The following is a 12,592-nucleotide window of genomic DNA, read 5'->3' as shown; positions in this document are numbered from 1 at the left end:
AGGGATGTTAAACCAGTATTATGAAAGAGAAAAATTAATTACCACTTTTTCCAGAATGACAAGTCAAAGAAAAACACAAAAACATTGAGAATAAATAAAGAGAGAAGGTACACCCTTTAAAACATGTACTTTCCCCCAGTACATACAGACATTTATTTCCTGAAGTTCTCCTCTTGGTCATCTGTTTGAGAAGACATATTCCAGCATAACATGCTACCATAGTCAATCATTTTCAGAATGTGGCTGAAAGGCAAGATAAGATCACCTATCTACTACCATCACAGCCTAGCCACCCACACAATTTGTACACAAGACGACTCTGAACTTTTTCCTCTGGTACTACCAGGAACAAGGAAATAAAGAACATTCTGCAAGACTTTAGCAAAACTGACGATAAAAGCTTACTGTAGATTACAAAATGAAGCTTTTTCTTGTATTTATTTAAGAATCTTTAAAAAAAAGCCACTGGAGCAGATTTCAAGGGACCTAAGTCTCTTTTGCAAAGCTTACTCAGGTTAGCTTTATTCCCTCATTTTATACTCTTTCAGAACTCATTCATGATGCAGACTGTTCTTGGAACAGGCACAAGTTAAGAAAAGGTGATTCTGAATTTCAGTGATGTATCCAACCTCTGGCTTCTGGCAAATGCAAAAATTTGCCTTGTTCATACAAGCATTGACATTAGTCCGTACCTCAGAATCCAGCACAAATGCAATAGCAAGACTGATTTTCACTTATTAATATTACTGCACAGCCATCTCCATGGACGATGTGCAGGCTCTAACCTACTGTGACCGGCACCCCCTGCTCCTGACCCCTGGTAATAAAAAAATCTACTTCCGAGCCTAACAAAACAATGAGAATTCTCCAATATTGATGGTCTTGAAACTGCATACACACAGCCTGACATACCTTGACAATACAAGAGCTACACTACCACAGTTAAAAAAGGCCATTTCACTCCAAAAAGGGAACAAGATACATGACAGCACCAGCTTCAAATGTACGTTCAAGTAATTTTTGTTGATTGAAAGATGCCCCCAAAAGTTCAGAGCATTTTTCATCCCTGGCTCTGGAGGTAAATCTAAGGACATCTCAGCCAGGCTCATGCTTTATACCTGCTCATTTTCTTCCTACAGACACACTTGCTATCTGCCTTCAACAGAAAGACACAAGTACTTCTCTTAACGTAAAGAAGTGGCATAAGCTATCAGTATTAGCGCATGTGTTCCTTCTCTAGCCACCTCAAGTGGCTGAGAGGAGAGCAATCTTAAGTCTTGCCTGTCTGAACAGGGACTTAACACTCTCAGCAGAATTTTCAGGCTGCTTCTTTAGTAAAACCAGGGTACTAAGACCTTCTGACAACCATTTGGCATCAACGTAATTTTTTTGCTACCTCCTCTCAATTTTCCACAGTTCCCCTTCTTGTCTCTGCTCTGAACCATCAGTGTCGTGGTAACTCATTTGTTGTGCCACTCTGTCAACAGTTTTTCTTTTCTACTGTTATGGCTATACAATTTAGAGAATTAATGAAAAGCAGAGACTTACACTCTTTCATTGCTCATTGCCTAGAACTTCTACTTAGTGCAGAGGCAGTCACAGATACTGCAATCTGATAACTGTTTTAAAGCATTACATTTAGTATCCTTAAAGGCTTATGTGGTGATACATACAGGGTTTTCTTATGGTGGGGAGGAGAAGAAGGCAGAAAAGGACCTATTTTAAGTTTTGTTTGATTCTCAGAAAAGAAGAGGCTAACAGTTTTACTTTCTTAGACTACTGCATGGAAGATTCTCAAGCTGCTACACTTCTTAACTGTTAAGGGCTAAGTGACTTACTCTACTGTCTTGGTCTTTTACTTATGTATGCATACACAGTGCTTAAGAACAATCCATACCTTATTTGTAGCAGTAGCGCTGGATCCTGGGACCACAGGCACATTGGTCACTTGCACTGATAAGTAGTTATTGTCTATGAGGGGCCAAGCACCTTCCACCTTGCATGTCTGGAAGTGATCCTTAAAAGTCCTCAGATGAGGATCACCAAACAAGCCACAAAATAGGTAAGTAGTAGGATGAGTCTTCTCCCCTCCCTGATGTTCTCTGGCTTCTGTGTGGCCACTGTAATTGCAGGGATCATGGGTCACTTCAGGGTTGGTGGAGGATGTGGGTCCATCTTTGGAACAGTTTCTCTGGCTCATGAGGTCGCTGATCCCAAGCACTGCAGAATGGTAGACTAGGTTTCCACGGCATACTTTGGAATTGCGATAGGTACAGGCAGAGTATGCTCGCAGGGCCTTGCAGAACTCCAAATCAAAGCCCTCAAGAGCTGAGTTTAGATGTGAAGTTAAGGATACAAAATCGGTGGTGCACTTCTGGATTCGACAAGGTGTTTGCAGCTGGCAGTCACCTAAGCACAAAACAGATGGCAGAGAGAAATCAAGCCAACCTCCACACCCACAGGTACTGTAGAAAACAACTCCCAGTGCTCACCCATTGGGGAAACACTACATAATAGAGAAAAAGGGGTTGGGAGGCAGAAAGATAGCAATACAGACCATCTCAAAGGCTGAGATGACCGATGCATGACTTAATGCATTACTTGATACTGTCTAAATGGAAATTAAGAGCACTAACTCCTGCCAAGCATGAGCCCAGCCTTTCTTTCCAGATATCAAGGTGATGATGCAATTCTGTGCTTAAGTTAATCACTTAGTCAATAAGTAAGTCTCCATTTAGTCTTTCAGTGCTTTACACAAGTTACTGAACTTTTAAAGAGAATCCTACCCCTCAGAAGGATGTGGTAAAGGCAGCAAGAGATACACATTTAGACAAAACCAGAGTGAATGAAGCAGAAATCAAAGTTTCTCTTCTAGAAAGCAGGGTGGGGAGAAGGAGGGTGTGGAAGTGCGTAGGCCATAAATTCAGCTTGCTTTACTCCCCTGGCACTGCCATAGCTAAAGCTTCACTGCTTGCTTTCTGGGACTAATGAGTGAGAAAACCCACAGCCATCTGAAGTGCAAGTTGCCAGCTAAGGAATCCATACACTGCAATACCAGTACCTCTTACAGTGTAATTCAGTAAGACAAGAGGCAAAGAAACCCTCTCCCCACAAAAACCTGAAGTACTTCTCAGATGTATGCAACAGGTACACAGTTCCCCTTACATGAAGAAACCAGTTAGACCTTATCTGGTCACCTGATTTCCGCAAAGAAAGCATAATTACCATCCCAGCAAGCAAACTGGAGTTTTATAGCCCGCTCCTTCACAGCTCTCACTGTCATGATCTGAAATCCTTCCAGATTCTTATGGCAGTTAACAATGGTCTTCTGCAGGTAACTTTTACACAAAAACTCATGAGGAGCTAAATGAAACAAACAAGACTGTATGCTGCACTAAAGGAAACAGAGCCACATGTTCCACGGGGGTTAAAACTAGGAGGACCCCAGTCAAAGGAGAGATCAGGTTCCCTCCCATCCAAAGAGCTGAAAACAGCCATAACAAAAAATGGACCTTCATAAAGAATATGTGCAAGACTTCATGCAATAGCTGTCCAAGCACCCAAAACTATCTACTAAAAACATGCTGTGCTTATTTGTTCCTTTCATGGCCTATAAAATTCAGCTGTGCATACATTCATCTGTAATTTCAAACTGTCATAAAGCAGATTTTGATAACCACAAAAATACTTACAAAGATACATGGAAAAAAAGGAAAATACAATATACGCAACAGATATTGCTTTCCCTCCCCTCAAGCCCCTCTTTACAATATTTCCCACTTGTTTTGTGTCTCCTCACAGTAAAATAGGCATGGGTCTAATCTGATTTTAACAGCCTAATTAAAATGTTCCTAAACGCCCGAGACATGAGGAGTGGAAAATGGACTGAATAGTAATGTAGCACTTTTCATTTTTAAACACAGTTGTTTTCTGCAATTCACACAGTGATGAGAGAATATTAGCAATTTCTTTGCTTGCCCCTTAGCTGACCCTCCTGTGAGTCAGTACTCACATGACTTACTCTGAATATCCAAACCATGAATTTATAAAGGCAACAGGTTTTGCCAGTGATGGGTAGCTAACGCAGATCTCCTGTCAAAATCCCAAGACAACACAGAGTAGAAGGAGGAAGTCTCTAACCTACAGCCAAGTGTGACCATGAATTGTATGAGTAAACAGTAAGTTTCTCACTTGATCTTTGTGCAAGTGATACATAGCTTTTCAAAAGAACAGAAAAAAACCCAATCAAATTCTGTGTTTTCAGATACACAAACAAAAAAAGACCTATGTCAAGCAAAATGACAGAGGCAACGTTGGTTCAGAGCCTGACTTTCAAAGCATCAAAACTTTTCTTATATTTCCCTTCAGTTAAGATTTGAGGTAATATTTTAATCATATATAAATTAATCTAGCTGAGCAAGTCAGTCAAGTTATCAAACAGCCCAATAAATCTGTCCCTCCACACTCCTTGCAACCTTAGGAAATGTGCTTGGTGCTTTCAGTGGATTCTTGGTACAGAGAGGGGTGAACGAACAGCGATTTTACTAAAATCGGATGACTTTTCCCTACAATTTATTTCACTAGAACTATAAATATATAGAAGCGCTCAAGCTAGAGAGAAACATTTTCACAGAACTACAACTGCTCAGATCACTTGTGAGTTGAAAACACAGGCCACTTTAGCAGGCGTCTGCAGTGTGCGGGGTACCTTCCACTTTCTCCTCAGTTTCCAATCCGCCACGCAAACGCTGGCTCTACCTCAAGCAAAAAGAAACAGCCGTTCCCCGCGTCTTCAGGCGGGCCGCCGCACGGCCCGGCGCTGCCCGGTTTCGCTCCCGTCACTTCCAGCGCTGCATCAGCCTTCCCACCCGCAGGCCCCCGCCCCGCCCCGCACAAGGCCGCGGCACGGGGCGCTCCGCGCAGGGCGCTACCCGCACGCTGCCCACGCGGGGGGGAGGGCGCGCCCACGCAGACACCGCTCGCAACCCCGCACCAGCCCGCGCCGCCCGAGCGCGCAACGCCCTCCCCCCGCCCCGGTCACGCCATGGCCAGGCCGGGGCTGCGGCTGCACCGCCCCGCGGCGGCGGTCCCCGCCGAGCCCCGGCCCCACGCGCTGCGGCCCCCCTCGGGCCCCGGCCCGCCCCGGTACCTGAGCCCAGCAGCAGCCCCAGGGCGGCGAGGAGGCCGAGGGCGGCGAGCGACGGGCGGCGCGGCCCGCGGCGGTGCGGCGGCTCAGCCCCGGCGGCGCGGGAAGGCGCAGCTCTCCCCATACCCGTCCATGCAGGTCCCCGGGCTGGCGGCGGGACGGGGCCGCGGCATGAGGCGGCGGGCGGGCAACCTCCTCCTCCTCCTCCTCGCTGCTTCCTCCTCCTCCTCCTCCTTTTCTTTCAGCGGCGCGGCGACGAGCGGAGGCCGCCGGGCCACAGCGGGGCAGGCGCGGGGCGGCGCGGCATGGCGGCAGGAGGAGAGGAGCACAAAGGGAAGGAGCCGGTGAGCGGGCGAAGGAAGGAAGGAGGAAAGGAAGGGAAGGGAAGGAGGGCGGGCGGTGCCGGCCGCAGCCCCGAGCAGCCCGCAGGCCCCGCGCCGCCGTGCGCACTGCGCCCACCCCGCACGGCCCCGCCCGGCCCGCCGCTTTCCATTGGCTCTTCGGCCTGTCCGACAAGCCCCACGACGTGCCGTCGGCGAGGCCCCGCCCCCCGGGCCGGCGCTCATTCGAGCGGGAGGGGTGTCCCGAGCTCCCCCGCCCCCTCGCGCCTCGCCTCCTGCCCGCGGGGCGCTGCGCAAAAAGCCCCTCCTCCGCCGCGCCGGACGCGGCCCCGCCTGCCTGCCGCCGGCCCCACTGCTCACGTCACTCGGCCGCGCGCGGCCAATCGCGGCGGCGCCCGCGGGCGGCCCCCAGCGCTCCACGCGGCGGTGATTGGCTGCGCCGGCACACGCGCGGCAGGAGGGTCCGCAGTGCCACGCGCCGCCGCCAGGGGACGCGCGCGGCCCGCGCGGGTCCGGCCCGGCCCGGCCCGGCCGGGTGCGGGTGCCGGGCTGCCGCCGCGGCGCGGCGGGTAGCCCCGCAGCCGGAGCGGCGCAGGGGTCTCCGCCAGGCAGGGGCGAAACCTCCTGTAGACGGGACCGTCCCGGCACAAGCCATTTCCGCGGCTTTTTCATAGCGTCCAGAGGGTCCGCATCGGCCGCTCGTCCCCGGACAGGGCTCCAAGTTCACCCGCGGCAGAACCGGGAAAAATAGCGAAATTAAACGGACTTCTCAGTGCAAGAAAAACTGCTGGATTTTGCACTAGCCGTGGTTTATTTTCCAGAAGGCGGGTGTGATGCCTGAGCCGCTCGCCCGTGGGCAGCATCGCCAATCCCAGGAGGCAGCACCACGGGCGGCTCCTCCCGGGCCGTCCGGGGCGCCGCGGGGCGCACCGTGTTCCTCTGCTCGCCCACGGGGAGGGCAGAAGTCCCAGCACTACGCCGCTGGTAACTCGCCCATGCCACACCGGGTACTTACATCTTGTTTGACTGTAGCGCGCTGCGCGGCTCACTGGGGTCAAGGCTGCACCGTGCTCCCCCGCTGGACGGTACGGGACGCTTTGCATATTAGGACCTGCATATCAAATACATGACAACACGGACATGGTGAGAGGCCTTGCTGTGGGGGAAAGAACAGGGCCCACACAGAGGTGGCTCCGCATCCGAATTGTGGAGTGCGCTGCTGCAGGCACACCAGCCAGTGCCAGACACATTTGGGGCCTGCCTGCCAGGGCTGCGGAAGTAGCACTTTTCTTGCCCATTTCTCTGGGGAAACTCGCACCACCTTCCTGCCCAACAACATTATCTTGTCAGGCAAAAACTGCAAAAACTTGAAAGCACAGCAGCCTCACAGATCCGCTGGCGGTTTTGTTTCTTGCTTCCTTCCAGCTGAGCAAAGGCAGTCATTGCCATGTCTCGTACCTAGGATCTCTGTATGCGCCCTGGCCTTGCACCCCGGTGCTGGGCCTGGGGCCTGCCAGTTCTACCCAGCATGGGCCTGGAGGGCCGTACCATGCTGCCCACCTTTGGGAGATACCTGCGGAAAATGCATGCTGCCGGCACCAACACCACCGGGGCTGCCTTTTCAGCAGCACCCAGTGGGGGGCCACCGTCTCCCCCACCTCGACTTCAAGAAGGGAACACGTTTTAGGTGCAGAGCAGGGAAAACCCTGTGGTACCCCTGAAGGTGACATTCACAGGAAGAACTCCGTATCGGGAGCCGTTTGCTTTATAGGATGCAACCTGCAGTTTGAAAACTCTCAAGGGAATCCAGCTGTGTGTCTGGACAGCTCGGCAATACTTCCCTTCCCTCTCCAGTCCCTGACCCCCGAGATCTCGGCATCTCTGAGCACCGGCTGAGACTGCTTAAATGCAGGTGGAAGAAACTCAACACAATGAACGAGCAAACGCGTCATCCCAAACGCACCCCTCGCTGCAACCCCAGCTGGAACAAAGGCACACGACAAACGACTCACCCCGAGCATACCCATCGCCCGCCTGCATCGCCGGCGGCGGGGTCCGGGCGCAGCGGGGCCGGCGGGCAGCTGCCGAGACGACGGAGCGGGTGGGCGGGCAGCTGCCGGGAGCTGACCGGGCGGTCGGTGGGTCAGCGCCCGGGCGGGGCGAGCGGGAAGCCGCCCCCGCCGGGCACGGCGGCACCCATAGCGGCAGCGCAGGCGGTGGCCGATGTTGCGGGAGCGGCAGCAGCAGCGAGCGGCCCGCCCCAGCCTGCCTGCCGCCCGCCCCTCTCCCTCCGGCACGGGCACAAAGGGAGGAGATGTGCTTTTAATGGCAGCGTGATCCTTCTGCCACCTATAGAAAACTAATACAGAGGAGGTGGGGGGGAGAAAGCGGGGAGCACGGGCAGCCCCCCCTGGGAGTGCAGGCATGCTCCTCCGCCTGCCTCTCCACTTCCCTCCCGGCCGGGCGCTACCCCACCGCGCCAGCCGCCAGCACCCACCTGCCCGTATCCGCACCGTCGGCCCGATCCTGGCCCCTGGTCCCCCGCCCCCGACACCCGGCCTGAACCCCGACCCGCCGGAGCAGCCCCAAGCAGCTTCCTGGCCCTGCCTTGGCTCCGTGCGCATCTTCCCCACACCTCCCGGCTCTCAGCCACCTCAGCGGCGGCAGCCGCCAATAGCTCCATACTTATCCGAGTGCTGGGAGCCCACTTGACAAGCTGCACACACAGCACAGACGCCCAGTTTGGGTTTCCCCCTTGTGAGGCTGCCCCCTCTCTTTCCTCTTTGCACCTACTAGTGGGCTTCTCCTTATGTTGGGCACCCAGTGCAGGGACTATCCGCCCCTGTAGGAATAACAGTGACAGGTCAATATACAACATCTGTCTGGAAATCTGACCTCACAAATGCAGAGGCAGAATGAAATATCTGGGCAGAAGGGTGAACAGAGAGGGGGGAAAAAACTTCCAAACTTGGCCTTGTGGTTGGGTTATTAGAAAAGCTATGGATCCAACCTGATGTTCTTTCTCTGGCTTATTACATTTTCATCCCTGAATTTGCTACATGGTGTTTTGGGGGAGCAGGTGTGCCTCTGGCACTTTGGGGGGCTAGGGGCTGTGTTGTGCACTGGGTAGGTTCATCTTAAAATGACCAGCCCTTTGCTTCTTCTGCTGCATGTGTCACTGGTTTCTCTGTTCCTCAGTCCAGCGGTAGATGGATCTGAAGACAGCCTGTTGGAAATTTCTTAAGGGCTTCAAGGTGCTTTGTGTGAGGCCCTACCCCAGAAGGAAGGGAGACTTCAGTCTGTTCACAAGTCTGCACCCACAGTCTGCAGTGGTCTATCAGTCACAGATCACTGTGTGGGGCAATGGGAGCCCACAGAGCTCCGGAAAATTCCTTGCCCTTTCTGACAGTGGAAGCAGGCTCTTCTCATTAAGAACATTTCAAACAGCTCCATTCATAGCCCATAGGAATATGGGATTTTAATTTACACAATTGCTTTGGAGCTTGAAAATCCACTGTTGCAATCAGGAAAGTTGCAGCTTTGAGTAAAAATCCTAAAGGCAAGACTCACGTTTTTTCTCACCCTCCTTATATAAGCACAAAGGAGATGGGGTGCATAAAATAACGATGAGTGAGAGTTCAAAGCAATTGCAGAAAGCTGGCCTTAGAGGTTGTTTTCTAATGCGATTCCAGCTCTTCACCATTATTCTTCTTTGTTGAGTAAGTGCCAAAACAACAAATGTAATTTAGCAAGGCAAAGCACTTTTCTTTCCAAAAACATTAGTCAATGTGTCTTAGAAGTCAGCTTGTCCAATCTTAAAGAAATGCAGTAATTAAATAAACACTTTGGATAGGGTCTGAAACAGACCTTTCCTCTGTTAAGGCAAAGGGCCTCGTAGGGGAAAATGTCTCCTCACCTCTGACTTTTGTGAGATTCCTGAGCTGTTTGACACCAAGAAGCATTATTATTTCCAAAGCAGTTTTTTCAAGTGCCGAATAACAGGGGGAGGAGGGGGGGCCACAAAAAAAGGGTAAAAAAGAAAGCAAAGAATACACAGCTCTTCTCTTTCATTACCTTTCAGAGATGAGCTGTCTTGTATCATTTACCCAGCAATTTGGTGTCTCTGTAATTTTATAGTGATGCTCATTATTAGCAGGTTGAGAAGTACCTCTGATCATCACTCTGATTTTAGCAAAAGTGATGTTTCTCATCTGTATCACAGATACCTAAAATGCTTTCCAAGCAGGAACTGGTATTTGGAATATCCCCCTGAGACATGGCCCCTACACATTTTATCTGTACAGAAGCACTGTCATGCCAACACCGTCCCAACATACAGAAGATGATAGTTTTTCTCTTTTTTAAAAGGCAAAAATGGAGGAGGAAGGCAAAAGAGAGAGGTCAAATACTAGAGAGAGAACAAAAGAACTGTTAAGGTTCTGTTAAGTCTGTCAAAAAGTTAAAACTTTTATGATGAAACTTCATATTTTAATGTAAAAAGGCTATATGCCATCTTAAAAACTTCAAATTAAACATCCCTTCTGTGTCAGAGCTTCTGCTCTGACACTTATTTCTTTGCTGTGACAGAAACCCTACATACAGAAGACCCAGGTCCATCTGTCTGAAGAGTCTCTGCAGAAAAAAACCCACTTAACTAGTTTTTCTCCTTTTTTTGGCACTTAGAAAATTATTGTAATCCAGTAAGTTCCTTTTTATTTTGCAGAGGAGGACTTAAGAGGAAGGGGTTTTGCCAATAACATATGTGCTATCTGTTTCACAAAGGCTCATTCCTCTCAGCCCAGTATCTCTAAGCAAGTATCAATGGTTGGGATAGCAAGACTGGAACCTTAGTGTCCTGTGACACACATTCTCTCAGTAAAGTGGATAGAGAAGGGAGGCACAACACACTTCAAAAAATCAAAGTTTATATAAAAGATTTTAGGAGCATGCCATTTTATTCATTCCTAAATGCCACTGAAAGAAAAAAAGAAAGGAAGAAATGACAGGAAATACAAAAGAAATGCTGACATTCTCATAGTCAAAGATGGAAGGTGAGCATCCTTCATCCCTATGTTACTAGTACAGCCACTGTCCTAAGTAATGTTACTGTTTTACCCACATTATTCTTTACAGAAATCCCACTGCTCAGTGTCTGCAGTGGCAACTGCTAAGGGCTCAGTGGTTTTAAAATTTAGGACACTATTATTGCACATAGACCTAGGCAACACACATTTTTCCTTGAAGAGCTTGATTTTCCCCTCAGTTACACTGATGTGCTTGCGTTAGAGCTACTCCCAATGCCCTCTAGTAATAAATAAAAGGAGAAAGGTTAAAGGAAGGCTTAAAACTAAGGAGTTTCTTTACTCCTTAGTTTATTAGATGGAGGCCTCTGAAATAGCTGGTTTAGCTGTAAATCTGGTAGCTGATGCGTGTGAAGTCGGGCAGTTTGGCGATCGGAGTCTTCTGAGGCCAGGCACAAACCTGAAGGGCACGAGCTAGTGGGAGGTGGGCCAGTTTGACAACCAGAAGCAGTGTAGCCACCTCCTGTGAAGGTGAACCCAAGATAATTAGTCCTGACAAGAGTGGTTAATTATTGTCACTGAAGTGACAGTGTATACCAGAGCCGGTATCTCTGCAGAGACTTATCCTGAGTGTCCTTCTGCTAGCGGACTACAGACATATATATAATGCTGATCAAGGCGCCATTGCCACCAAAGAATCCAGAGGTGACATTGACACCTAAGCATAGGCTATAAAATGGAGGCAGGCAAGGCATGTCTGAACATCAGCTACTGTCAGATAAGAAAAAGTTATTTCTTTGAGTGCATCTACTTCCATGATTTATTTTTGGAGGCTTTCAGACAATCTTTTGATGTGAGAAAATGTATGATCGGAGCCCACTTATGGAAACAGCAGCACAATTCTGCCATAGGAAGTGCCAAAAGATGATCTCCCAATACCTGGCACAAAGTGCTTGGCAGCTGTTGGAGAGAAATCTGCTATGGATAGCAGAAGATTGAATCTGCAGGGCAAAGCTAGAAAGTTAAAGGAGGCATGCCAGCCACCAGCGAGCTCAGAACCAGCTCTAAAATACCAGTCCTTGTTTGAATAGAATCTGGTTGATTCACTTTTTCAGATGTCCCTGGGAAGGGTTTTGGTTTCTTGCCATTAAATGTTAGGGTCCTGAAACATCCAAGGCTTGCAGTGTTCTACTGCATATAAATCTAGGCATGATAAAGATTTTTGACAGGTGTTTAATTCAGAAGTAAACTTGCAGCTGCTTCAGATAGGAATATGGGGTGTGGCTCAAGAGCTGTTTTAACTGGCTGGAATGTGGCGCTTAAAGGTGCTGCCATTGGAGGTTGTGGGTATCTGCCATTGCAAGTATCTGTCCTGTTTGCTGAGTGGCTGCCATTTTTTACAAAAGCAGAACAGATTTTGCAGATTGCATGGGATTTGAATGGGGACCCAGTAATGTAGCCAGTCATATTTAGGTCTTGAACTATACTATATTGTTCTTGCAGTGAGGGAAGAAACATGAGAAAAGCTTTTTTGGAATTAGATGACAGTAGGTAGGAAAAGACTGAGTGACTTTCCGTAGTATGATTAGAGGCAGAGAAGGATAACCAGGTGGAGTTTGGCAGAAAAAAATCCAAAGCCAAGAGTTTTTTTAAAGAGCCAGTAAGCCAAAATGGTGGCTATCTGTGAGACACCAAGATAGAAGTAATGTCCTGGCTTTTAAATTGTTTTCTATCAGCAGTATGTAAATACTTAGATTTATCTAAAAGAATCCCATCCAAAATGGAATAAAAGGATCTGAATGGCAGAGAAACATCATTTCTGTAGGGCTGGCATAACAGGCATGAAGGAAACTAGGTTAACATTATAAGATAATCTCTGTATCTTGGGATACTGAGTCCGGTATCAAAGGAGCAGATCCTGGAATATGAATGTCTGAGAGCATCAACTCCAGTATTAATATGATCAGCTATCAGAGGCACTTTAGGAAGCAAGTGTGATCATGACTTTGCAGTGTTCTGTGGATCAAAGTTCTCTGAGACCTGATGAGAGATGACTTCGCAGATCATCACCCAGAGTATTCTTA

The 12,592-nt window shown here is 49.2% G+C and overlaps 1 protein-coding gene across 4 annotated transcripts in view; it reads right to left on the bottom strand.

The window, feature by feature from the left end:
- The window catches only part of RGMB (repulsive guidance molecule BMP co-receptor b), a 34,261-nt gene extending 26,702 nt beyond the window's left edge, over positions 1-7,559 (bottom strand). For 3 of the 4 annotated variants that reach the window (XM_076361577.1, XM_076361578.1, XM_076361579.1), the window contains exons 1-3: positions 7,500-7,559; positions 6,503-6,598; positions 1,898-2,409 (exon numbers count right to left, since the gene is read on the bottom strand). In XM_076361577.1, the coding sequence (XP_076217692.1) occupies positions 1,898-2,409; positions 6,503-6,598; positions 7,500-7,527 (636 nt within the window). In that variant the 5' untranslated portion in view covers positions 7,528-7,559. Of the gene's footprint in view, positions 1-1,897; positions 2,410-5,149; positions 5,271-6,502; positions 6,599-7,499 lie in introns of those variants that run through there. The other variant, XM_076361580.1, reaches the window with a different exon arrangement.
- Positions 7,560-12,592: the final 5,033 nt, after the last annotated feature.

This window comes from Aptenodytes patagonicus, chromosome Z, assembly GCF_965638725.1.
Source record: "Aptenodytes patagonicus chromosome Z, bAptPat1.pri.cur, whole genome shotgun sequence".
Lineage (NCBI taxonomy): Eukaryota > Metazoa > Chordata > Aves > Sphenisciformes > Spheniscidae > Aptenodytes > Aptenodytes patagonicus.
The sequence above is the reverse complement of the archived record's forward strand: the minus strand, read 5'-3'. Positions and strand labels throughout refer to the sequence as shown.